Here is a 26,660-nt window from a genome sequence, read left to right as displayed (position 1 = left end):
TGCCTGTAAAATTGACGTTTGTTTGGTTCACTTCACTTTCAGGGTTTTATCTCGTACCATTAAGCCCACATGGCAAGGCCCAGAGCTCCAAAATACTCCAGTCCTCACTTGGGCTCATAACATTGATTGTGGTAAGCATAATGAGAATAGAAGCTACTTGACATGAAAACCAAAATATTAAAACTGACCGAGGAATTCATCATCTAGTCTTATGTATGTTCCTTGTTAGTATAAATAAGATCAAGTTCATTCCTAAGGCTGGGCTGTAACACAATTCTATGACATAGAAATTATGTTTGGAATTTACTGATTTTTCTTAAGATTGCAGCCCATATCATGAGAACTATGGCATACATGGCTTGTCAAGTCCTGTTATCTGCTTGAAGCAAGAGTTTCTTACTATACTATGTGATCTATCCTCAAAAGTATTTATTTTTGTTCATAGACCTCAAAATAAAGCAGTAAATTGCAAAGATGATTTATGTTTTAATAGTTTATTTATTGATGTGTGCACGTACACACACACACACACACACACACACACACACAAATCACGCTTCTTGGGTCTCCTTCAGTTCGTAAACTTTGCAACTCAAAATCCCAGGTATCGTTCCACTAATACTTCTCTCATCAATCCTAGTTTTTACTTCAAAAGCCTGATTTCCAAATCTGCAATTCCAGGCCAAGACTCAGAAACAAATCTTAGGTGGTCCCATCAGTATTAGACATTACGTAAAAATGTTCTGGTCTTTGATGGATACGGTGGCTCATTTTCTCAATAATCTCCCTCTTCTTCCGCGTTTGAGAGTATAAGGAGTATGTATAAATCAAGATACAATGGCCGGATTATTCATTCTGAGACCCAACCTAATATCGTATTGCTCTCTTTCTTCCATGAATTAAATGTGCTGAAAGATGTTGGGCAAAAGAGAAAGCCTTAAAGGTACAAATCCTCATTGCCGTTGAAGTTGCTCTTTCTAATCTGTGTAAATGAAATCAGAGAAGAGTGAGGCAGGCCTGTGACACTTCTGGGGTCTCGTCATTTTCAGTGGCTAGAAAAGGCTTTGCATCCAACCCTCAGCTCCAGGGTTATAGTCCAAAAGAGCCTTTTAGAACTGGAATTTACAATTTCATTCCAAATGACCATGGGAGCATGTCTAAATAATTATACATCTCCACCATTGTGTAAACCAGTTTAATTAACATTTTTCAGGCATGTCACATTTATACAATCACTAAATAATTCTCTAAAATTATGTTGCATTAGAAGTTGCCACACATCCACTTGAATTATTTTTACTCATGGCCCTAATCATGTCTGCAATAAGTTTTGCTTTTTATATCCCTTTATTTATTTTTGTACTATGATTTGGTGCTTCCATTGAAGGTGAGTCACACTCACAGGCTAGCCAGATGCTCTGTTCAGTTTATTTGTATGTGTGATGTTTAATTGCCATCGACTTAATCAGAGCTGGCATTTGTCTTCCAAGCAGGTAAAGTATTATTAAATGCCCTTTTCATTCACTTTATAATAAAAGAAATCTTGGAAAGCATCCACCACCATCTCTCTGACCTAGTCAGAATATACCATATAAATAAAAAAGTTTCTAGTGTCCAACATCCATGGGATTTGAGGAACAGGGAGGTTGCAAACACGCACTTTAATTGTGTTTTGGTTTTTCCGCAGCACATGTTTCAAGAAGATATCAGTCAATTTACTTTCTATTTGAGAAGATATAAAAAATTGGGGAGCAAACAATTACTGTATTATTAGTAAAGTACTCAAATTACTTTTCGGTCTCCTTTAAGCCTATTATTAGTAGTAGTATTATTATAAATGCATTCATTTTTTCTAAAGTAATAATCCCAAGCAAGACTAATAAATCAAGAAATGTTCTCAGGCATGAAGCTAAAATAAAATTAGGAATACAAATGGAAGAGATTGTTCAATCAAATGAGCAAGCACTCAAGTCATATTTAGTGTTCCAAACACATCGAGCCATGTGGTTACATAAGCAGCAGGATTAGCATTTAGGTCACCAAATTAGTCTTTTGAAATTTCTTGCTTGTTATCAAGAATTCTGTTTGCTTCCTGACATCATTTACCATGCCATATTAACCACAGCACTTTATCTACCAGTATTTCCAAATGTTAAACTTCTTACTAATACATGTATCTCTATGAAAGAATTATTAGTGGCTCTGACAATAAAACTGCAATTGATAATATCTATTGAATTTTACCTGTCATGGAAAGTGCTTTCGCAAAACTCTCACTTTCATGGATTGGAAAAAAGAATAAACACATTTTCCATTTTTTTCCTTTATGCATTAAGAAGATTTTGGAGAAATCAAATAATTATGTATGGAATTCAAACAAACAAAATTATACTATTTTTCTTACTTTAATAGAATATTTGTATTGAAAAACAGATTTTTTTTGTCTGTATCTATTTGTTTGCAGCTTTGTAGGTAAACAAGGTATTAAGTTGCATTTATACTGCATTATTCTGGTCAAAATTGTTTTCAGTGACTGTCTCAAAATGACTGGCTGTTTAGAAATAAAAAAGCATAGTGTTTTTGGTGCCAGTTCTCAAAGAACACTCAACCACATTTACAACAGGGTGTCTGGGCCTTAAACAATCTTTCCCTTTGCTATGAAAACATATGTGAGGAAAAATAGGAATGGAATGCTTGCTATTAACAAAAACAAGTTATTTTTGTTTGCTCAGAATATAATGTTGCAACTTAATGTAGAAATCTATAGAAATACATTCAGTTCTCATGCCTAGATTCTGAAAAATGACCTGTGGCCTGTGAAATAGCCCCGAGTTTATGCTGTCTCCAGTCATCACAGCACATGGAGCGACACAGTATCATCCACCATGCTGGGAACGATACAAAGAGCGTTGCCAAGTGACAGATTCTCCTCCCAGTTTTATCTCATTATACACACATCTAGAGAAATAATTTCCAGAATTTGAAATTTTAAATTAAATGGTAATTTTAAAGCAATATATAATTCAGCAAAAATCATTCTTGCTCATAAAGATAGATTAGGTCCAATAAGAATATGTTCATTAGTTCCGTGTACTGATACTTCTCAGTTAAGAAGTCCTGCTAGTAAAAGGCAGTTATACATGGTGAATAATTAAATATCTAATAGTAGGGAATATGTATTTTGAGTATCTTAATGCAAAATTCATCTTAATCTTAATTTTAAATACCCTTCTACTCATAAAGGAGAATCTATTTATTTATATAGATACAGGGACATATAGTTTTCTTTTTGTTTTTTTCAAAAGAGACACCTCCCTCTGTTTGCTCTTATGGAAATACTGGAGAAAAGTCAAATATAAGTTGTCTTATGAAAATCTACCTTGTTAAATTATGTTTTGCCTCCTGCAATTGCTCGTGCTGGTCCTCCTGGCCAATATACCTTTGCCACCTTTTGTGCCTATCTGATATTTTCTTCATTTCTCAAGACTCAGCTGAAAGATCCACATCATAACTGTCCTATAATACTTACATTGCATTGAAATTATTGATTATGTGCCTGTCTCAAAAACAATACTACTGCAAGACTTTGAAGTTGGAAATTATGTCTTACTCATATTTTCATCCTTTCCACCTAACACAACATCTACCTGACTGATGACAGGTGGTTTATATCTTGAACTTATCTGAAAACAATTTGTGTAATTTACCAAAAAGGCAGCAGCTTGAGCCACAGCTACTGACTCCTACAGGTAAAATTTCTTTCTTTTAGGTTGTATCTATGCAAAATAGAGTGATAAGGTAATCACATAAAACAGCAATGGCAAAGTCATTTTCTGACCTGGTTTGCTTCAACTGACCTAATTACATCAGTCACTAATAACTTTTGGGTTTTCTTCCTTTGAAAGTACAGACATAGTTTAAAGATACTTGAGTTTCTCAACTTAACAGCAATTGTTTGTATATTTGCCCATAAATTCATTTTCAATTATTGGACATTATTAGATGTTTAGTATTTGTTAGTATCAAATGGTTCATTTCAAGAATACAATGTTTTGTGGAAATTCCTTAATATTGGAAAATATACAAATTAATGTCTAGCCATGCATTTGCTGAGAGAATATATTCTAAGAAATAAAAGCTATTGTAATTTTTCATTTTAAGACATTGTCTGGTCAGGTGTGGTGGTTCACGTCTGTAATCCCAGCACTTTAGGAGGCTAAGGCAGGAGTATCATTGGAGGCCAGGAGTTTGAGTCTAGCCTGGGCAATAGTGAAATCCCATTTCTACAAAAAATGTGAAAAAAAAAATTATCCAGGTGTGGTGGCACACACCTGTAGTCCCAGCTACTCAGGATGGTTTGAGCTCAGGAGTTGGAGGCTGCAGTGAGCTCTAAGGACGCCACTGCACTGTAACCTGGGCAACAGAGCAAGACCCTGTCTCAAAAAGAAAAAAAAAAAAAGAAAGAAAGAAAGGAAATCTACAAACAAGAATAATCAGATACTTGTTTCAGAAACAAGAAGCTTTCCTAGCTACTCTAGTCTAACTTTATCTTTTTTCTCTTTTTGCAGGATTTTCTTTTTCTTCACCCCTGTTTTCCTCCTTTGTTGTTGATACTCAGCCTTCTGGCCCTTAGTGGGATTTGGTCACAATGTGGGATCAAAAGTGCACGTTATTGAGACAGGCACATGCTTTGTGATACTCAAAGTGAATCTGCATAATCTATTTTAGTCTTTTGACCTGCAATATGTTATCGTAGTAACGAATCAGCCATTGTTCTGTTTGCCGTGCATAACCATATCACAGCTGGGATTATTGAAGGGGTAAGAGTTGGGAGCCCATTCCAAGCGGAATAACAGTATCTTTCCAGGTGGTACAAACCCTGAAGCACCTCTGATTCTGGGGTGAAGGCTAAATCCTCAGGACAGTTGGCATTTGTAACTCCTACTGTGGTTCAAGTCTGTGTGGGCCCCACACTAGCCTAGGGTTTTCTGACTCATAGATAAACAGATGGCACAGAGAAAATACGTAGCTCATCAGGTCTTTGGAGAGTGGCAGGCAGCTGTTTGACTAAAGTTGGACTCCAACCTCTGGTGGCTTAATAGAAAAAACATGTCATTTTCATATCCATTTAAAGAAACTCATTCCTTTTTGAAGGAAAGGCCTCAAAGATAATTTCCCTGAAAAGAAAAAGAAAGTCTTAGAATGCTTTTCAGAGTTAGTCATTCAAAAACTTAGTCTTTTTTAGCTGTACCCCCCAAAAAAATTAAAATAAAAAAAGTCTGGGTCTATATTAAACAACCTCCGTAAACATAGATCCTATTCTTTGTTATGAATGAGAAAAATAGCAACCTTAAACTGCAACCCTTAATATAAGAAGGTCATATTTATAAATTACTTGACTGTGATATACATTTTTTTTATCTTGGCAAAACTACTGTTCTAATTAAAATACAAATTCATATACTTAGTTTGTACTAACTTGATGTGCTGGAGGGTTTTTAAAAGTTCTCTAGCTCAAAAAATAAAAACAAAAATCAGAACTGCAGCTTTAAAGGGAACCCATAATGAGTAAAGAGAAAACCAGTAGAAAAACTTTTGTCTAGACAATTTAAATAAATCAATAAAGCATCTGATCTTTACTCTGGGACTTTCTAACAGACAGAGGCTGGGACCTCAGGGACTTGTCTGGCCTTTCTAATTCGACGAGCCTCAATAAATGGAAATGGAATAATTGTGGCTGAATACAGCCAAGGAAGCCAGGTTGGGCGTTCATTCACTGTTACGTAATGCGTTGACCACAGGACCACGAGGAGCACATATCTAGCTCTTGTTTGTTCTATCAGGGGCACTGCAACAGCGTAAGTCCTCATTTTTAAAGGTCTATTTTTTTTCTTTTTGATATACCTAAATTACAAAGACTTCAATATAATAAGTTTATGGTTGTCCCTAACAACTGAGCAGTAAATTTAGCCTACTAATTACTTTTCTGTATTGTGCCTTAATAAAAGTACTTAACATTTACTGCATTTTTTATGTGCCAGGAATTGTTCTAAGTCCTTTAAGTATATTAGTTTATTTAGTCCTCATTTAAATAATTCATTCTACGAGTCAAATGCTATTTATTATCTCCATTTAATAGATGCGAAACCCCAGCTCTAATGTTATGTAACTGCTCCAAGTCATACTTTGAGGCACTATGCCATGTTGCCTTACATTTTAGATTTTTAATCTAAAATTATTCTGTTAATAAGAAGGAGGGCCATCTAAAAATTGTTTGGCAATTGATTCTATTTTAAATTAAATAAAACTAACAGACCATTTTATAACACCAATGCCATGCCCATTAGTTCATTTAATCATCACTCCAGTCCTGTGAGGTAGGTACATTGTGACTCCTATCGTGTGGAAAAGGACATTGAGACACAGATACACTAAGTGGCTTGCCCATGGTCACCCAGCTGGTACATGATAGAAATTCAAGGGGAAAATCAATCACACCAATTGTTGTGATTATTTTAACATTGGGGTCCTGCCATTGCTCTTTGCCTCTGACCAAATGGTTACATCTTTCTAAGTCTTAGCAACGTCATTTATAAGTAAAAGGTGGAGGGATTCCATAATCTGTAAGGTCCCTTGAAATACTCCTATTTATCGGGTACAAAAAAACCCCACAAAGTCACTTAGAAAAAAACTTATTTATTCCAGTCCAAAATTTACAAACTTCAGCTTTCCATCTGATTGTGCATTCTAACATTTCTCTGCATTTGTCTAAAAATGGTTCTGGAAAAGCATCTAGGGGGAAGCTAAGAAGGTAGAAAGTATTTCAATGGTCTCCAGAAATGCCAATTTCAGCTTGGCATCTGCCAACAGAGCCATCGAATCCTCAGAGCTCTGTATAAATCCTGGCTCCACCACTACCAGCAGTGTAACCCTGGGCAAGGACTCCACCATTCTGACTTTGGCTTCTTTCTCTGCAAAATGGGGATAATAATAATCCAACTTCGACGGAGTTGCTGTGAGGATGCATCGAGATAATATGTATAAAACTCATACTCAGCACGAAGTGAGTAAAAACCAGCATTGTCATTGCAGAACATTCTGCTCCTATGAAAGTTAAGATTGTGAATTACTATGCTCATAACTTCAGAGGATTTTTTTGAAGTCTGAGAAAATCCCAGGCTCCTCACAAGATTTGGAAAATTGAGCTTATCCTTTTTCATCTTCAGAAAAAAAATATAAATTGTTCAATGGTTAAGATAGATGCAACTTGATACTGAACTAAGTTTGCTGAGATTATTTAATTTCAGAGGGCCTGTGTGTATGAGATCAACATGAGCTAGAAGTTTTTATTTAATCTGATTAATATAACTACGTAATCAGTATCAAGTCTAATCAGTTGGTTAGAGTGAATTTTCTGAAGTTTTTAATAGACAAATATTATTTTACCCACATCTCTTTAGTTGAACTAGAGGTAGTGGCTTTATTATTTGCTAAATGTCTTACAGTGTATTTTCTGAGGACTGCAAACAGCATTTGAGAACACCAGAACCTGTTTTTCCTTTAAATAACAAACTCGCTCAGTATATAAATTATCCCCAATATGCAAGGTAACAGGAAAGTAAACTTAGGGAAATTTAGGGTTTGTTTTAGAAGAGTGATGAAGCAATTGGGACTGTTGAAATTTAACACTACCTGGAGGTCTCATTACACTTGCTTGTCCCTCACTAGTGGCAACTCATTTTTGCTATATACAAAGGCCCAAAGTGAGCTATTAGCTTAATGCAGATCCAATCTGGGAATAAATTATGTCCTTTCAATGTATCACAGAATGTTACACTAAGGGTAGTTCATGAAGTATATTCACTCTTTGCCAAGTTATGTGCACAAATATGATATAATTACATCCAGGAAAATTCTAGCACCCTTAAGTAAAGCTTTTAGAGCTGACGGAGATCACAGAGATTGTATCATCCACCAGAGGCCCCCGAGAGATTTAGTGATCTGTCTAAGATTATGCAGATATTAAGTGGCTATCCCAAATTTCAGCCTATACTTTCTTGAGCTTAAATCAAGGGAAGGCCCTTTCTTCCAAGTATGCATTCAGCCAACATATTATAATAGTAATAATAATTTCGATAACCACCTTTACAGACCAGATGATGGAGACTCGGGCTTTGTGACTCATACAAGGCTACACAGGTAACAATACCAAGAGCTGAGGTCCAGTCTCAGTCCTGAATCTGCACTCTGTCCGTAGGACCAGCTGCCTCATCCATGGGGACTAACATGACCACATCTTGTCTACTGTTCTTGAAAATTAACTAATTGATTCTTAATAACATCAATTGTAAACAATCTGCCAAATTATTAAAACATTACCTTTTTGCCTATGTAGGCCATGGATTCAAGATCATAAACTTAAAATCAAAATCAAATAGTGAAATCTAAGAGGATAAGAAGCGACTATGAAGCCTGCTGCTCTGTAAATGAATACTTTGAGGTAAACTAGAAGTATTGAAAATGACTAATGTTTCATTCTATTTGAAAGAGAAACTCCCAAATGTTAAATACTACCCTATATTTTAAGTTAAAAATTTACTATAAATGGACTGAGTAATGATGGCACTGAGTACTTTGGGGGAAGATAACTGCAGTGCTAGTAGCAGGGTCACAGCAAAAATATTTTAGATGTACCAGATGAACTAGCTACAAAGCAAAATGAGGCCATATTATGTTTAACTGTTTGGAAACTTCTTTTATTAAAAAAGATTTTAAATATTAATGCTATTTTCAATACAGGTGTGATAACACTCAATAAAGCACGGTGTACTTAATATTGTGAACTTAGGAATACAACAGTCCATCTGGCTCCTGCCCTCTCCAGCCTGCACAACATACCCTAGTAGCAAAACATACGCCCTTTTGAAAAATAAAGAGGCCTTTGGACAGTTGGGTGAGCAGAGTAGGGTAGAGCGAGGAAAGTGCTCTTTCCTGAATTACTCATGCTTTTGGCTTTGACTTCATTGAGTAAGATCAATTCTAAGAGAACTGAGACAAACTCTTCTATGCTCCACAAACGGAAGGAGAAAAAAGCTTGTCATTCACAAGCAGCTATGGACAAAACCAGCGGCAGAGTACAGGGGTTAGGGAAATTAGGGATAAAAAAAAAAGTTGGAGTAAAGTGCACAGTTACTGTCAAAAATATATTATTTTCATCCTAAGAAAATTAAGAGAATTTCATCTAATGAACTAGATTGCTGACCTTTTAATACATTTGGTTTTCATGGAACATACAATCACCATCGGACATAAAAAGACTAGTTTGCTTTTTAAAAAAAATTGCTTGGAGTTCTATCTACAGGAATCTTGCGAACGCAATTCAAGGATAACATTCTGCAGCTCTTTGGATATTGAATGATGTCCTCGGATCAGTCCACAAAGGAAAGAGGGACCTGTTATTGCACTGATTCAAGCGGGCGCTTTTCCCATCTCCTCTCCTTTCGCCTCCTCGCTCCCTCTTTCCCTAAGTGCCAGTGCTTTCCAGTTCTTCTTCCACCCCTAGGGCATGAGACCGGGAAATCATGAAGAGTTTCTCCTTGTTTGTAAACTGCCTCTGCACCGGCTGAGGTGGCCCAGCCGTGGGCGTCTCTTGGCTGGCACCCTCCGGGGGGCTCTGCTCTGCACCCGGGGCGGTGGCGGTCGCGCAGTCCTGCCTTTTACTGGCTACCGCGTCCATGACTGACTCCAAGGAGGTGCCGGCCTCCCGCAGAGGGGTGTAGCCCTTATTGCTAATGGATGGGTCATCCGACTGGGAACTCCCAGAGTCCCGCCTGGCAGGGGGCGAGTCCTCCAACCTCAGGGGAGGCGAGGAGGAGGCGACCTTGGCCAGAAGGCTGGAGTCCAGGTCCTCGCTGCCCGGGGAGGGCGGAGGCTCGGGGGACGACGGCGCCCGGTAGTCCGGGAGCCCGCTGGTGCTGCGGCGCCGCAAGGCCGCATATCGGCCGGTCCTAGGCAGGCGGCCGCCCTGCCCCCTGGCGGTGCGCGCCGCCACCGCGCCCTCGGGCTCCTCCAGCTCGCCGTGCGCCCAGCGCGCGCCGCCCTCGGCGCCGCGGAGGCTGGTCAAGCTCAGGTCGAGCTCGCCCCGCGGGATCTCTCGGGAGCCGCGTTCCCCGGGAGGCCTCTGCCAGCTGCAGCTCGCGCCCTCTGCGTCCCCGTCTCTGTCGCGGTCCCCCTGCAAGGACAGCAGCGCGAAGGCGCTCAGCGAGGAGCCCACGAGGGAGCTGGCGGTGCTCTGGCGCCCCCAGCTCTCGGGTGGGCTGCAGGGCGCCGGGCTGCTGCTGCTGCTGGCGGCCGCGGTGGCGGCGGCAGTGGCGGCCACGGCGGCGGCAGCTGCGGCCCGGCGACGGCCGGCCCCGCCCGAGCGCTCGCGGTAGATGCTGTACACGGCCTCGGCCAGGCTCGGGGGCTCCCGCGGGCAGCGCGGGGAAGAGGCCAGGTCGGGCGGGGACGCGGCGCCCCTCGCTCCGCCGCCAGCCAGCGCCGCGGGGTGGGGCCACGAACCCTTGGCCAGCATCGCTGCCGCTCCGAAGGCGTCCCCAGCGCCGCAGCAGCTCCCGGGCTTCAGCTCCAGGCCCCGCGACTGCACGTAGCTGAGGAAGCCATTTAGCGGCGTGGCCCCGGAGGGCGCCGAGGCGGGGGCCGAGGCCGATGAGGAGGCGGCTGCGGCCGCGGCCGCGGCCGCGGCGGCCGCCAGGTCTTTGGCGCGGAGGCTGTGCACGTCGATGACGGTGGAGTAGAGGTCGCGCAGGTTGATGATCTTGGTCTTCTTGTCCCGGTTCTCGTGAAGCACCGCGTTGGCGCAGATGAAGAGGAAGATGCCGATGCCCATGATGAGGGGCCCGAAGACCTTGAGCTTGTCAGAGTGCAGGTAGCCGGAGAAGATGCGGAAGAAGAAACCCACCGACGTGGAGGAGGAGGAGGAAGGGGCGGCCGGCTGCGCTGCGGGCGTGCCCCTGGGCGCGCCCACGGAACTGGAGTTGACACCCTCCGGAGTCTCCGAGTGGCTCCTGGACCGGTTTTTGCTGCCACCGTTGCTGTTATTGGCCGTATTTGGGACGCGGTGGCCGCTGCCCGCGGGCGGCAGCTGCTTACCCCCCTCCTTACTGGCCCCGTTGGCCTTGGGCCAGTAGCCCACCACCGCCATGGCTATGCCCACCAGCAGCACCAGGATCCCGCAGAGGGCGATGAGCCCCGAGATGGAGCACAGCTTCAGCTTGCCCTTCACCACCACCACGTCGTTCTTGCGCCTCTTCTTGGCTTTCCGCTTGCGCTTGGGGATCTGGCTGGGGGGGCGGAGGGGATCCTGCTTTCTGGCGGAAATCCTCAGCAGGCCACCGGTGGCGATCATGGCGAACTTGTGGAGTGTGGGACTAGTCTCTGGGGTGGAGGCTTGTGCGGAGGGGGGGCGCCAACTGCCCACTAGCTGCTCCGCCACCTCCTGCTGCAAAGCAGAGGAAGACAGTCAGAGGGTGTGGGCTTGGCTGCAGCAACATCCCAGGCGCTGCAACTGCCCTGCTCCCAGATCCCACTCCATGTGTGCCCCTACCCTAGGGCCTTTGCCCACTAACCCAAGGCTGGAGTGGGGTAGATATTTGGGAAGGGAAACGTTGTTGCAATAATTGACAGGTGGTGGGTGATGAACCAATCTGAGAGAACCTCTTCTCCCCCCTCCCCAGCCCATCCCTCCACACACTCCCCAGCACTGTTCATTTCAAACCCTCCTGCTTGGCAGTCAATGGAGTTCCAATCATTAATTAAAAACTACATGTGGGGACTCAAAAGTAGTGGTCGAGGACTTTGCTGGCAAGAGCCTTTCCCTTAGTCCTGCTGGAATCGGATTTCCCAAGGGAGCTGCCACAGGCGTTTCAAGTCTCTAAGCCGAGGAATCTGTCAGTGCCGGGCCCAAAGTCACTAGAACAGTCAGGAAAGTTACTATTGTATAAAGACAAAGGAATTCATTTCACTGGATGAAAATTAAAGGTCAAAATACTGGTAGGCAGATGGTGTATTTACTTCAGATAATTAATAGAAAGTTCATTTTTGGGAAAACATCAGAGATATTGCAATACTCTGACAATAAATCCCTTGACAAAGTTGTCTCCCACCTATCCTTGTTCCTACAGCTGAAAGCAAGCAGATCCCTCTCACAGCCTTCTCTGCATCTCCACTCTGCAACATCTGGACAGCTTCTTGGGGTGGAATATTTAGTTTTAGGTAACTGGTTATGTAACTGAGCTCTTCCTTTTTGGCCTTCTCTCCTCCCTTGGAGGAACTCCCTTAAAGGTATCCTGTGCTAGATTTCATCAGGGAATTTGTGAAGTCTCCTCGATTCTCCAAGAGAAAGATCTTTTTTTCATGTGGGAAAATTACAATCTTAAAAAAAAACAACACTCTGCCATAATAGCTTTCTGACCCCTTATTAATGTGCCAAGAGCACTCTACAGAATCCCAATATTCAAATGAGTAGGCAATTAACTAGGTAAAGCCCTCTACATAATAATGATGATTTGTAGAATGACATTTCTCAGAACCAAAGCTGTTTTCTTCATCCTTTTCTCATGAGGTCATTTTTAGGAAGGGAAGGTGGCAACAGCTGATAGACTATCCTTAGGAAGTTTATTTAGTTGTTTGTAATAAAGCCTGGGCAGGTAAATTCACAGATGCGTATTTGTGGTTATCCAGCAGCTTCTAAAAATTTCAGTCCTGCTGTATCCCTGGAGTAAAACATTTTCTGTTCCATCGGTTGTGTTCCCTCCTATAACAGAGATGCTGAAATTAAGGGCATTGTATGAACTGAAAGACTTAGATATAACTCACAAGCCTTTGGGTATTTTTTTCCATTATAAGATAATTCATATTTTAGAATAAATTACCCTTCGAAAATGTGAGACAACTTAGGTAGAATTTTGCTTTTACTTGGTGCTTGGGCAAAAATCTGCTTCCTTCCATTACATCAATATAAGGCAGGATCTTTTCTCCATCGGTGGGAATGCAAATGGTAATAAGCTCTTTACTATGTTTGCAAATCAATATCTCCTTGGAAGTTAGCTTTCAGTAAAGAGAAACACTAGGTAGGTCAGAGAGGGGTCAGTATAGAGACTACATCTATAAACCTTTTAAATTTTGTTATAAGAAGGAGCTGCACCACTAAGTACAGATTATTTTTTTTAAAGCCTACTATCCATCCATAGCCCCCCAAAATAAACACATTTATTATGTAGATGTAACATAGAGACTGTTGTTTTAGGTGATCCCTGGACTCCAACATCCTAAGTAATCTGGAGACCTGTGGTTATCTTAAGAAGGCTTTAAGGACCAGACATTTTAGAAGAAAATCCATACTCAGTTGGCAGAGTGGTTCTCCCAGGAGAGAAGAGCTAACATTTTCTTGGCCATTGGTCAGGGGCACCAAGGTGCTGGATGTCCTGGGGGGAGGAAGGCACCCGCTTGGATTTCTCCTTGACAAAGCAGCTTTGGCTCCAGCAGAATGTAAGGAAGGTTGAAATGGATTTCAACAATCGTTTACATAAGATCTTTAAAATCGGTTTAATAGCTAGTAATTAACTCCCTAGTTTATTATTCCTTCAACTCTATCCAAAGCTGTACTCCTTTTTAATGTATCCCATCTGACATGAAATACTAACAAAGGTCAGATGCCACAGAAGACCCACCTTTGAGGCTGTCCTTTATACCTAATGAGAGAAAACAAACTTAGCAGTCGAGGTTGGCTGCCCTAGCAATTTACCGCCTGGTGCTGGTCTTACCGTGGTTCAGGAATGGAGGATGGGGGAAGCCAAGGAGGGATGTCTAAAAATACAACTGCTTCCAAGAGAGACATTCAAGTTCTCCGCTCATGATGGATTAAGCCCCACTCGCTGTCTGAGGCTCAGAGCCCACAGACCGGGAGCGCTACTCTGTGCCCTGCACCCATCCCAGGTCTCCGACCCCCGGCCCCTCAGTGGCAGGGCAGCGATCCCCTCGCCCCTCGTTTGGGTCTGCTTATTTATGTTGGAGTCACATGAGTGCAGCAGCTGGGAGTCCGCCTCTGAAAAGAAGACAGGCAGGAGCGAAGTGAGGACAATCCTGAACTCGCTTTTTCTGGGCAGCTCACCCCGTGTAGCCCGTCCCGTTAAAAGCCTCTCCAGACACCAGCTCGCGGCACCGGGGCTCGGGGAAGGAGCGCGGGGAGGGGCAGCGCGGGGACCGGGGACTGGCAGAATTGCTCAAAATGGCAGCACTATAAGCAAACAATATCGCTCGCTTACCCGGGGAGAGCGGCGGAGCTCGGGGCCGGCGAACGGGCGCTCGGGCGACACAAAGGAACCATGGAGAAACTTTTTCAGCCCGAGCCGACGGCGGAGCGCAGGGACAGCGCCTCGGGGCCCTCCATCGGAGCGCGGCTCAGCAGCCCAGCGGGGGCGAGCGCCCGCCCCAGGCTCGCAGCCCCCTCCGCCGCTGTGGCGGGAGCCATTTCCAAGAGTTTCCAAGAAGTGTCAGGTCCTCCGCATCCTGCATCCTGCCTGCGAGCCCTTCTCTCCGCCGGCGCGCCTCCTCGCGCTCGCGGCGTCCCCTCCCGCGGCGCTCCCGGGCGGGCCCCCGCGGCCGCGCAGCGCCGGCCCTCGCGCCTCTTTTGTGTGGCTGCGGCGCGCGGGGCTCCGCCGGGTGGAGTTGAGCCCGCGGCGGAGGCTTGGGGCGGCCGGACTCGTGGCTGTTGCTAAGAGACCGGAGCCATGACACAGGGAAATCGCTGCAGGATGGCAGTCGGTGCCCGGCCGGCGAGGCGGCTGGGGGCGCCCCTGCCCCTCCTCCTCCCGGCGCCCCCCGCCGGCCTTCGCCGCCTCCCGGGCTCCCTCTCCCGCGGCCGCCCGTCCCTTCGGAAGCGCCGCGTCCCCGAGGAGGAGGCTGCGCGAGGGGAGGTGGAGGCGGCAGCCAGCGCGGGGCGCTCGGGCCTCGGGGCGGGCAGGGGGCGCGGGCGCGGAGGGCAGGGCGCGGGGCGCCGCGGCCTCGGCCTTTCCGTCCCCGGGGGCGCCCCGGGACCGCCGCCTGCCTCCGCCGGCAGCTTTGTTCGTTCTTCTCGCAACTACCTGTCTGAGCAGCGGACCGGAGAGGGCCTGAGGGAAGGCCCGCCTCTCCGGGAGGGTCTCCCCATCCGCGCCCGAGGGGCGCCCTGGGGGAGCGCGGGGCTGGTGCCCCCGCTTGCTCCCTCCCCCTCTCTTCTCGCTCCTCTTTTGTGACCTCTACTCTCCGACACGACACTGCCTAGGCTGTTTCCCCCCTCCCCCCGGGGAGTTTGCGGTGTGGACGCCCGGCGAGCACAGTAAGTTGTCCCCCAGCGAACTCGGGCCGCGGCGGAGTGGAGCCGCCCGCGCCGAGCCGGGCGCACCGCGGGACCCGTGGAAGTCTCTGTCTGATGTGATCGCGCTTCAGCCGAGCTGGGCTTTGCGACCGCCTGATCCGACCAGGCGTCTCCCCCGGACGCGGGCGGCTGGGGCTCGTCAGCTCCGGGGCTCTCCTTGGGTAGCCCCTCCAACGCCTCCCCGGTGCGGTAGCCAGCAAGCACTGAAAGGAAAACTGTAATACTCCAGGAATCAGGGTTAGAATCAAAGAGGGGAGGTGGGGGTAGGGAGGATGTCCAAACTCCCTACGTCATTTAAAAAAAGAGAGAAGGGAAGAGAGGGGGAGAGAGATCCTGTTTCCCAGCTCATCCCCGTCCTCCCAACTGTAAAGTAAAAATGACGGGGAAAAGAGAATTTCAAAGTGGAATTTCCCCAAGGAGTATTGAGAAAGTAAGAAATATTTCAATTATCTATTGCAATGAGGCAGCCAGGATCCGGGAAGAAAGGAACAGAAGAGCAGATGAAGCAAGCCTGTCTGAAATTTTGGATCCAGACAGAAATATTTTGGTGGTGGTGGTGGTGGTGGTGGGTGTTGTATATTCTGAGTTTTGCTGTTTAGGGGTCCACAAAACCCACACGGGAGGGCTCCGCTCCCCACAGCTCCAGTTGCAAGATTGTTCTCCACATACACAGAATTCACTTGTGTTTAAACCTAAAGCATACACTGTCTGAAAGGAGCAATAAAGATACACAATTTACAGGTTCGGTGATATAAATGTGGACAATGATCTATGAGGTGGAGGTAGAGATGGTGGGAGGTGGGAGGGGATGGAGGAGAAACGTTTCCTAAAAGGCAGCCCTGCACTTGCCAGTTTGAAAGGTGGCCTCTGTCACCCTTGTCAAGCAAATAGTGAATCTGGATTATGATCAGAGTGTTTAGAACCCATCTCCTTCCCCCTGTCTATTCCTGCTCAGATTCAGAATATTAGAAAATAAGCCACAATAAAGGGAAGGTTTTAAATCTCACGTTGGATTGTTTTCCTTTTAGAGAAATCACTTCAAGGGAGAAATAAGTAGGTCTATATGTTGTTTTCGAAAGCCTTTGGCTCTGAACTTCCAGATCTCTTGAATCCCAACAGTAATCTGGTATTTCGTACAGTGACTGGACCTGCGGCCTCATTTCATTACACAGCTGGCTGCCAGGGGCCACGGGTGGCAACTCCTATCCTCTGTTGGGCTGTATAAACAGGAATAATAATTGCAGAACTTCATTAGGATTTTAGGTGGATTAAGCCATTAATAGTTTCAAGTTTCTGTGTAAATTATAGCCATTATTTGCACATTGAAAATTCATTTGAGGGATTTGGAGAAGAAAAGAATCCTTTTCCAGGCGAAGAGCCTTGGGACATAGCTAGTTTTCTCTTGCATTGATGATTGCAACAAAATTTATGGTTTATTATTCAAAGGCTTCCTTCCAAACTGAGCTCTTTGGAACTTTGAACTATTCCATTTAACCTGAGTGTTATCCCGTTCAGTAATTTTCTCTGTTTTCAGCTCATAGTATCAGAGGAAATCAAACAGATCGCATCTGCTTCCAGTGGAGTCCTTTATCCTCTCTGCAATACAGTAACAATATATATTCCCAGGGGGTTTCAAGTTATGTAGAGTTGTTTTTAAAGGAACAATGATACTCTTGGACCTTCTGGAATTATTTTCCTTCTAATTTCACTGGCCACTTCAATTTGGATGATTTCTAGGATTGTGGGACATCACCATCACCCTGCTGAGGCCTGAAGGGCTAAGGCTACCTAATCATAATAATTCACTAGTGCCTCCAGATTTCAGAGCTCAGCACAGTATTCTGAACATGTAGCAGGGAGAGTAATGAAGGCCTTGGGAAAAAAGAGAAGAGGAAAAAGATTAGCTTAGTTTAGTTGGATTAAATTCTGACCTGTAACCTTTCATTTGCTCTTTCTTAAAAAGAATCCTTGTATAATTTATTCAGTTTCATAATTTATTCACAACTCATTTACTGCCCTGATCATTTCATCAACCTAGCCTGGCTCACCTGCCTGTGTTCAGGGGAAGACAGTGGGCTGCCAGGGCCCACCCAGGCCCCTCTTGGACTTCAAGAGTGTGCCCGTGGTGGGGTCGGGGAGTGGGAGACTGCAGTCTGGATATACCAACAGCTCAGCAACTCCTACTTATGCATACGCCTTGCTCTCTGCATACTCTCTTGTTCAGGCTAGGGAGACAGGTAATTTAGTGTAGTGGTTTCTGGTACCAGTTTGTTCCACTAATCAACCACTTAACTTAGTTAAGTAACTAAATTTACTTAATCTCATCTGCCTCAGTTTCCCTGTCTGTAATGGGGATAGTGACACTAATACCTGCCACATAGCATTGTTATGAGGATTAAAGGAATTTGGTTAGTATAAGCTAGTGATTAGCACATGGCAAACACTCATTAAACTCAGCTATCAACTTATTAGTCCTAACATCTCCCAGCCTGACACCTTTATTCTTCTGTGCCATTCATATTCTCCAGGATCTACATGGAACTGTATCTGCACTTGACATCTCTGAAGTAGGGTTACAGGATCAACTGTTGTGATTGAATTATCCCTATCCTCATGACATAGGCCAGACTACAGAAAACCTACTCTGTGGGAGGGTGAAAATACTTTCTCAATTGCTACTTTGCTCATTTTGCAATTAACCAGGGCTCTTTGATTTCAGTTAAAGAGCCCAGATTTCAAATCCATGTCACTCTATAGCCAAATTAGAAATTGAAATTTGCAAAAACACAACCAAGAAGACATTCTTCAGACTGGAAGTTTGAGGATTTCACAGAAATGACATCTCTACACAAGAGGAAAGAAACCATCATCCCCAGATTGAAAACAGGACAAAAAATCATCTCTCATTCCTTCTCTTTATTCCTTCTTCACCCTCGTCATACACCTGCCGATAAAAACAAAAAATGATCAAAAAAAAAGCATGACAAAAGAAAACAAACTAAGTATGCAACTAGAGTCGCTAGATTTAGCAACTCGAAATATTGCATGGAGTACACTTTCACAAAAAAAACTATTTATGGTTTATCTGAAATTCAGAGTTAACTGGACATTCTATATTTTATCTGCATCCCCACTGCAATATACCCTGATAGCCTCACAGTTTTTTCATGTCTCATACAAAGGACAAAAGAGCCTGATAAGACAGAAAACATGAAATGAAACGGTGAGTTAAAGCCTCATTAGATTTCTTTTGGAACAGAATAGACAGTAAAAGAAAACACTGAGCAAAGCCTATATGGAGCAATAGAACTTCAGAGCCCCAGGGTGGTATTTCCAAGCTGGGCAGTGCTTGGCCCTGGGGTTTCTCATAGTTAGAGTTTACATGGTTTGCGTTTCTAGCCCTTCCCTATGGAAATCTGCAGTGTTAGAGGGACAGGTGCTTGCTTCTGCCTCTAATCCCCAGAGTTCCACAAACGAACCTCTGAAGAGATGAAACTCAGCCTCACTTTCGAGAACTTCAATGTTGAAACCAAGGATAAACTTGTGTTAGTGTCAAGGTCGTGATCAAGCCCGTTTCTTGTGTTTCTGAGAAGTATCAAAGAAGTTCAAGCCCAAACGCTACCACAACAGGGCATGAGGAGAAGAAATGATGCAAAATCTAAAGAGCCTTCCTTAGAACGTGTCAGATAGATCTTCTGCCTCCATTCCAGATCAATGGCGTGTGGTAATGACAGCCTCCATCTCTGTCTTCAGCCCAATTCATTTACAATATTACAAATAACCACATTCTCAATTGGAGACCTACCAGGGCTTGTTGTCTCTAATAAGTGGATTCATTTTTGTGCATTCAATTTTCCCCAATAGCCTGAATTTTCTACCATTTTCCATCTACACCATCAAAGCTAAATTCTGTGCCTCACAAAATAATTGAGGTCTGAGATGAGAAACTAGAGTGTGTTGGCAGGTCTGAAAGCAGATCAAAGCTGAGCTTGGTAAGGGCTTTTCAGGGAAGACTCCGTCAATGGAACAGCCAAGAAGAGACCCACAGCTAAATTTGTCCTATGTTCCCAAAGCATATCCTAAATGTCCACTTTTATTATTGTGTATAGTCTACCAGCACTGTGGACAGATGACATGTCCTACTGAGAGCTAATAGTAACTCACATGTCTGATCTCCTTTCAAAATTAGCTGTGATGTGAGTGGCTGTGTGTACACAGCAGGAAAGAGGAAACACACAGACAAAGCTAGTTTTCAAAAGTAAAGAAACATAAGATGCTGAGATTACTACTTGGGTGACAGATCTCTGATTCATCCAATAAGCATTTTCTTATGTATCCTGCACTGTGATTCTCACATTATTCACTCAACAAATATTTACTGAATACCTACTGTGTCACAGTTGTCATTCTAGGTGCTGGGATAGCGTGGAGGTGAACAGTGCCAACATGGTCCCCCTCTCTGGGGGTGGGGCAGACACTAAACAGGTAAACAAACAATCGAGAAAATTTCAAATCTTGATGAGTCTTATGAAGAAATTAGAAAAGGGTGTTGTGACTGATCAGAGGGGGTAACAAGAGAGGACGATTTATCGGGTATTCGAGGAAGGCCTCACCAAGGAGTGACATTCCACTGAGAACTGAAAGCTGAAGAGGAGCTAGTCATTTGAAAGTATTCCTGGGTAAAGAAAATAATTAGAGGATGCGGTCTTATTAATGTATGCTCTACTTAGATTCATCGGAGCGCCTTAGGAACAAAAAAAAGATAAAGATCACCAGAGGGAGAAAACTAGTCAGGGAATACTTCCTGGGTCTGGACACCCCGTGTGACCCAGCATGGATTTGGGTAAGTGAAGGGAAGTGATAGGATTGGGCATGTGAGCAGTGATGACCTGGACATAACCTCTCTGACAGGCGCCCTGACACACACTAGGTGGCAGGGAAGACATGATGGCCCAGGTAGCAGGTGGCCAAGCACGCCATCAACAGAGATGGTAAGAAACTTAGGGTGGGAAGGGACCTGAAGGTACTCTAGCCCTTTGCTCTTCAAAGTGTGGTCCAAGGACCAACTGTATCAGCATCACCTGGGAGCTTATTTGAAGTGTAGAATCTTGGGCTTCGTCCCAAACCTGCTGATTTAGAATCTGCATTTTCACAAGGTGCTGAGGTGATTTGTGTGCATATTGAACTTTGAGAACCACTGCTCTAGTCCAATCCTCTCATTTTGGGGATAAGATAACAGAACTTACATGGTCCATGCCATCTTTGCTGTCCTAGGCTTTGATGTGTGTATGTGAGAGAGAGAGAATGTTTTGCTTTTACACATGTGTTTCAAATAGTGAACCTGGAGGCCTGTGACATCTGTGGCCAGACATACGTTTCTCACATAGGGCAGCAGCATGTTATTTTAGCTCAAATAGAAGAGGGAAGTTAAAACCTGGTAGCTTTTGCAGGTTTATGCAGCTGTCTAGAAAACAGGCTTGTTGGATTTGAAACCTGAATCCAGCTTTCTAGGAGATCAAATTTATTCTACTCTTGGATTTTGTACTCAAGTAACTTGGCCCTTTCCAGCCTTGAGATATTGAGCAAGTTACTTAAGTCTCTGCATATAGTGGTGTTGTCTACAAAGGGTGACTTATAACTCCTCTCTTTCAAGGTAGTTGTGAGGCAGAAATGAACTCATCGGTGGCAGCATCAAGTCATTGTGGGGAAGGAATGCATTGTCCCTCATCATCTCCACTGTCCCTACAAAGTCCCCCCAGATGAGCAGATGGAAGGAAAAACTGAGTACTTGCTATGCACATGTTCCCCCTCCAACTAAATCATTGTCGTCATGCAGAAATCATGGAGCTGCCACTGTAGACATTACTTGGGATACAGGCATTGAGGCCAGTCAGGCATTATCCAGATGTTACTGGTGGTTGTGATGATGATGGTGAATATTTATGAGTGCTCATTACCTGTGGAGCACAGCTCTGGGTCCTGGAGATGCAATCGATGGCAAAAACTACCCATGAAGTTTGGGTTAGTCCCACAGACACACAGAGCTTCCTCTAAATGCTGTGTAGTTCAGAAGGAGTCCTGGCTGGGCTGAAGTGGCTTCCTGGTCTCCACTCTCTCACCTCCTTGTCTTCAGAGGCTCACGCTCCAAGAGCAATTGTGTTTTGTGGATAGACTTAGGTTTCCTTAAATATCACACCATGCCATTGGGACCTTCATATGTGTCCCACTACTTAGGAATCATGGGGCAGACTCTCCCACCTTTGAACGTGTAACTATCAAGTCTTAATGTCTAAGGGGCTGAGGGGCCACAATGAGAAATTAAATTTCACATTCAAAGCAATGCCACCCAATTATTTATTTCACATGACCCCATGGCAACATCTGTAATACATTTATATTCTTTGGGGTATAAATAGAGTCATAGCAAAAGAGAAAACTGCTTCCCCCAAATTACCATCACAAAGCATGTATAAGCCTAATATATAAAGTCAATAAATCAGCATCGGTGACATGTTTTTACCCAATGAAACTCTTCTGATCTTATCAGAACCATAAAAGATGTTTCATGATTAAAATGGACTCAAAGTGATATACTGTGTGTGTGTATTTTCTGAAGGAGAAATGCGCACATTTTTCACACCAAATTTAGTTTTGAATTTCTATAAAATCTTACTGACAATCTGCGTTGGCTTCTTTATACTGCAGAAGATTGAAGTATCATTACATCGGAAAAGCATCACAAATATTTCTTTTCTAGTGAGAAAGATGCCAACATCACTTCCTGACAGGCAAAGCAAAGTGATTACATAGCTTTCTATAGAGGCAAAATATTGGTGTGGTATATTAGAAAATGATATGGAGAAAAATCAGGGATAGTATTTCAAAATATGTCTGAATTTTACTATTTTCTGAAGCCACTCCCCTCAAGGATCAGGATTTGGCTATTGAAAGGTCTAGAAAGAGAAAGAGAATTAAGTATTTACAGCAAATTGTGTAAAAGCTTAATATATTCACCTTACAAAGAGGCTGTGTCACAAATTTCCACCAAATTCCTCCAAATCATTTATAGCTTCTGACTTCTGATCACATTAATATTAATGCAATGATAGAAAAATTATACTCTCTGGAAATTTGGTACCAATAAGTGTTATAGTTCCACATTTTTTTTTGTCAAGGAAATGATGTTTTTCCCATTTACAGAGATGAATACATATATATGATCAAGACCAAGAATCTACAACCCAATCTGCAGCAGTCATTTTAAGAGCTTATTCATCAGATTGTAGATCTGTGTAATGGCTTATACTAGAAATGTGAGAACTCAGAGAATTTCTGCTGCTTTCGCTTTGTAAGCAGTAAAGGAATTGCTCAAGCAGCACGTCAAAGCTCAAGACACAGGAGAGGAATGCTGGCCTGGCTGGGGTTGAGGCGGAGCCGAGCTTCAACCCTGAGGGAGTTACCAGCTAGGACTTCATCACTGGAGCTGCTGCTCTGATTTTTCCCCCGTCTCTACTGACCTGAGGAGATAGCAAAACTTCAGCTCGTTTCTGTCTCTGAGGAAGACAGATTCTAAACCATGTCAAAACAATGGTTTTTGAAACTTTTCTCTGGGTAATCTCCTTACCTCACACGTGAGTGGAGACTTGAAAATGTCCTATTTATTAAAAGGAGGTAGAAAGTCAAACTAGATCATTTCATTCTTCCTTTGTTTTTGCAGCCAAAAAATCTCAAGGGCGTATTGCACGACATGTTGGACCCAAGACATAGTAATGCACTGTTTATATGATATATCATGTTGAATGGTTGGTGTTGAGTGATGTGATTAAAAGAAAGTACTAGATGGGTTTTAAGATTCCTTCCTGTTCTTTGAGCCCTCCTATTGAAAAAACTATAAACTAGGGGAAGGTCATTTTGTAATGTTCGTTGGGCCCCCTTTTCTGCTTCTCTTGTGTAACCAGAAACATTGGTTTATACAAAACATAGTAAAATTGCAATGTGCCAAAACACAGAGAAGCTACGAGGTTTGAGTTTGTACTGCTCAGGATCTTGCCCTCGCTTGGATTAGTGATTCTCACACTCCTTCTGGAGGTGGGACATTTGAAACTCTTAGAGCGTTTCTTGGAACATCATGAGATACCAAACTGAAAATGAATTCATGTATAATTTTGGATTGAATCACAAACCATCTGACATTAGTTTCTTACGTAGCAGTATAGTAAACATCAAATATATAAGGAACGCCTATAGCATAAAACCTTAAAACTATGAACCTTTGTCTGATAACATTGTTTTTCCTAAAAATTGGAAAAGAACAGTCATTCTATTTGAGCCCTGGGACATCTTGACCTAGTTATGGAGCACTAGTATTTCTCAAGAATATAATTTTTAAAACACGATCTGAGCTATCACAATGGTTAGATACCTAAGAATCTCTGTCCTTGGCCATTAATTTTGTTTTTGCCACTTAACATATTGACATTTGTAATTGCGCTGCCAACACCTGCCTGCTTTCTTATTCTCTGTCCCTTTTGGCCTCTTTCAGCAATATGGCTTTTCAGGTTTATTTAACTCATTAACTACCTTGTTTCTCTGGACAATACCCCAGAGGTATTAGTTGACATTTTTTCCTAGATGGATGTCATTTTTTTTTTTAGTGCATTTTCTTCATCTAAGCCAACCCTTTGCTATCATTCCTCTACCCTTATGGGTGGCTGTGACACTCCTTTGTTTTGTCTCACCGTTTGTTAGGGTACTGTTTACTCTTTTCTCCTGATCATTAGTGAGCTCGAAGAAGCTTAGAATCACCAGGAGAATTCCTCTTCTAGTTGTTTGTATTCAAGATCTCCTTATCCACAGAGGGACAAGTACCTCGGGGCCTGTGTTGTTTTAAGACAGAGAAAGGGCTTTTAACCTATTTTGAGTCTATTTTTGAAGAAACATTTCATGAAATATCTCTTTGTTACATAAACCAGGTGATATGCTCACGTCTAATTCAAACACCTCTACTGTATTTCTATCGTCGCCATTTTATCAGTAGTGTTCATTCTATAGAGTAACTTTTTCATCACAGTACCTCTGTACGAGGTTGACGGTGAGGGACTAGCCCTGTGCAAAACTCTTTGGGAGGCTTTCAAGGAAGTCCTTCCTGCACCCCTACTCTGGGTAGGATTCTCAGGCCTTCAAAAGTTTTCTTGGCCAGGCACAGTGGTGCATGCCTATAATCCTAGTACTCTGGGAGGCCGAGGTGGGAGGATTGCTTGAGCTCATGAGTTCAAGACCAGCGTGAGCAACAGTGAGAACGCGTCTCTATTAAAAATAGGAAAAAAAATATTAGCTGGGTGCTGTAGAGCACGCTTACAGTCCCAGAGTCCCAGCTACTTGGGAGGCTGAGGCAAGAGGATCGCTTGAGCCCAGGAATTGGAGGCTGCAGTGAGCTATGATGATGCCACTGCACTATACCTGGGGCGACAGAGCGAGACTCTGCCTCCAAAAAAAAGGGTCTTCTTCCTCCCGTGTCAGAGGCCCTTCCTCAGCTGCACAGCCACTCCGGGCTTTCCTTTTCTTCTCCCAGCTGTTCTCAGGACTCTGCTTGTTTTTTCCTCTTGGTAGATACCAAGGTGCACTCTCCCCTTTGAAATTTTTCTCTCTCTAAACCTATTCTCAGAGTCAGATGTTTCTTCCTGGCTATCACCTTTCTCATATCCGCCAAGCAAATGCAGCAACATAATTTTTAGACTTTTGCTGTCAATCCCATGAGCCAGTAGCCTGCAGAATGTAAATAACACACCTGAGGAATTGACAGGGATTACAGGATCTCACAAACTGATGAGGTTGTAAATGGGAGTCTCCTTGGCTTTATTGCAGTTTATTTCCAAGAGTGTGGCCCCCCCATCTCCCCTCCTGCCCTACGATTAGCAAAGCCGTCACAGATCCCCTCTTTGTCATGGCCTTTCTTTCCAGTACTGTGGGTCTGAAGAGTTGCCCAGAACCTCCGGTGCATGCTAGACTGAAAAATGTGGGTGATTTGCATCCCGGAGACCTTCCAGATTGGGAAGATGGCCCCGGCCTCTATCTAGAGCACTAATTCCTCCATTTCTCATGCTCGGTCACTGCTGTCACTGCTTCACCACTCTTCACCTATTTTAATATTTCAGGCAAATTATTCCTTTACTCAATTAGAAAGCAAGCTCCATCAGAGCAGCCACATCATCTTGTTCACTGCCGCATCCTTGACACCAAAGGAAGTGACTGGCCAGTATCTGCCACACGCCTTCCAGGTACAGGAAAGTGAAGGGATTGGTGGACAGAAAGGCAGTATACAAAAGTGAATTAGAAATATTAGTCACTCTCCCATTAATCAAGGAGTCTGCATAAGTAAGGAGAATTGGAAGGAGACACTAACACTTGAATACATGCAGGAACATGCTGTTTTTCCGGATGGAAAAACAATATTGTAAAGATGTCAATTATTCCTTTTGCTTAATGCATTGCAATCAAAATCTGGGTTTTTTCTTTTTAACTTATCAATATTATTCTAGGAATCTACTCAAGATACATGAAAACATGTTTATTTCCACATAAAACTTGTATGTGACTGTTCTTAGCAGCATTATTCATAATAGTTTTGAAACGTAGAAACAACTCAAATGCCCATCAACTAGTGAACGGCTGATCGAGATGGGGCAGAGCCTCGCAATGGAATACCACTCGGCAATGAAAAAGAACCAAGCGCTGATGCGTACTACAACACGCATGATCTTAAACACACAGTGATCCGTGAAAGAAGCCAGGCACAAAGGACCGCATATTTGAATTTATCACTCTATTTGTATTAAAAGTCTAGAAAAGGCAAATCTAGAGAGACAAAAAGATTAGTGGTTACCTGGGGCTTGGGGTGGGATTGGGAATAACTGCAAGTGAGCAAAAGGGATGTTTTTTTCCTACAAGATTTCTTTTTGGGGTGATAAAAATGTTCTAAAATGAGATTGTGGTGATGGTTACAGAACTCTGTAAATATACGAAAATCCATTGAATTATACACTTAAAATGGATGAATTTCATGCTTTGTAAATTATATCTCAATGAAGCAAAACAGAATATTCTAAAGTTTATAAGTAAGAATAAGGAAGTATGAGTAGGCAAGGCACTTTTGGGGAAAAAAAAGGTAGTGATAGGACACTAATTATTTCCTTTGGGAAAAATCTTGGAAGGAGAGTATCTGTATTCAAGAGTATACTCAATATGA

General features: G+C 43.4%; 1 protein-coding gene across 1 annotated transcript; it reads right to left on the bottom strand.

Annotated features, from left to right (window-relative positions):
• Positions 1–9,520: 9,520 nt before the first annotated feature.
• On the bottom strand, positions 9,521–14,357 carry TMEM200C (transmembrane protein 200C). Its single transcript, XM_012652109.1, has 2 exons — positions 14,325–14,357; positions 9,521–11,500 (listed from the first exon to the last, which is right to left on the bottom strand). Exon 2 carries the CDS (start codon positions 11,405–11,407, stop codon positions 9,524–9,526), a length of 1,884 nt encoding a protein of 627 aa, XP_012507563.1. The 5' UTR covers positions 11,408–11,500; positions 14,325–14,357; the 3' UTR covers positions 9,521–9,523.
• Positions 14,358–26,660: the final 12,303 nt, after the last annotated feature.

The sequence above is a fragment of the Propithecus coquereli genome, unplaced genomic scaffold (genome assembly GCF_000956105.1).
Source record: "Propithecus coquereli isolate 6110/MARCELLA unplaced genomic scaffold, Pcoq_1.0 Scaffold38, whole genome shotgun sequence".
Classification (NCBI taxonomy): Eukaryota; Metazoa; Chordata; class Mammalia; order Primates; family Indriidae; genus Propithecus; species Propithecus coquereli.
The sequence above is the reverse complement of the archived record's forward strand: the minus strand, read 5'-3'. Positions and strand labels throughout refer to the sequence as shown.

What these genes read in the sequence shown, in the direction of transcription:
- TMEM200C (XM_012652109.1), bottom strand. Translation starts at nt 11,407, where the DNA reads ATGATCGCCACCGGTGGCCTGCTGAGGATTTCCGCCAGAAAGCAGGAT.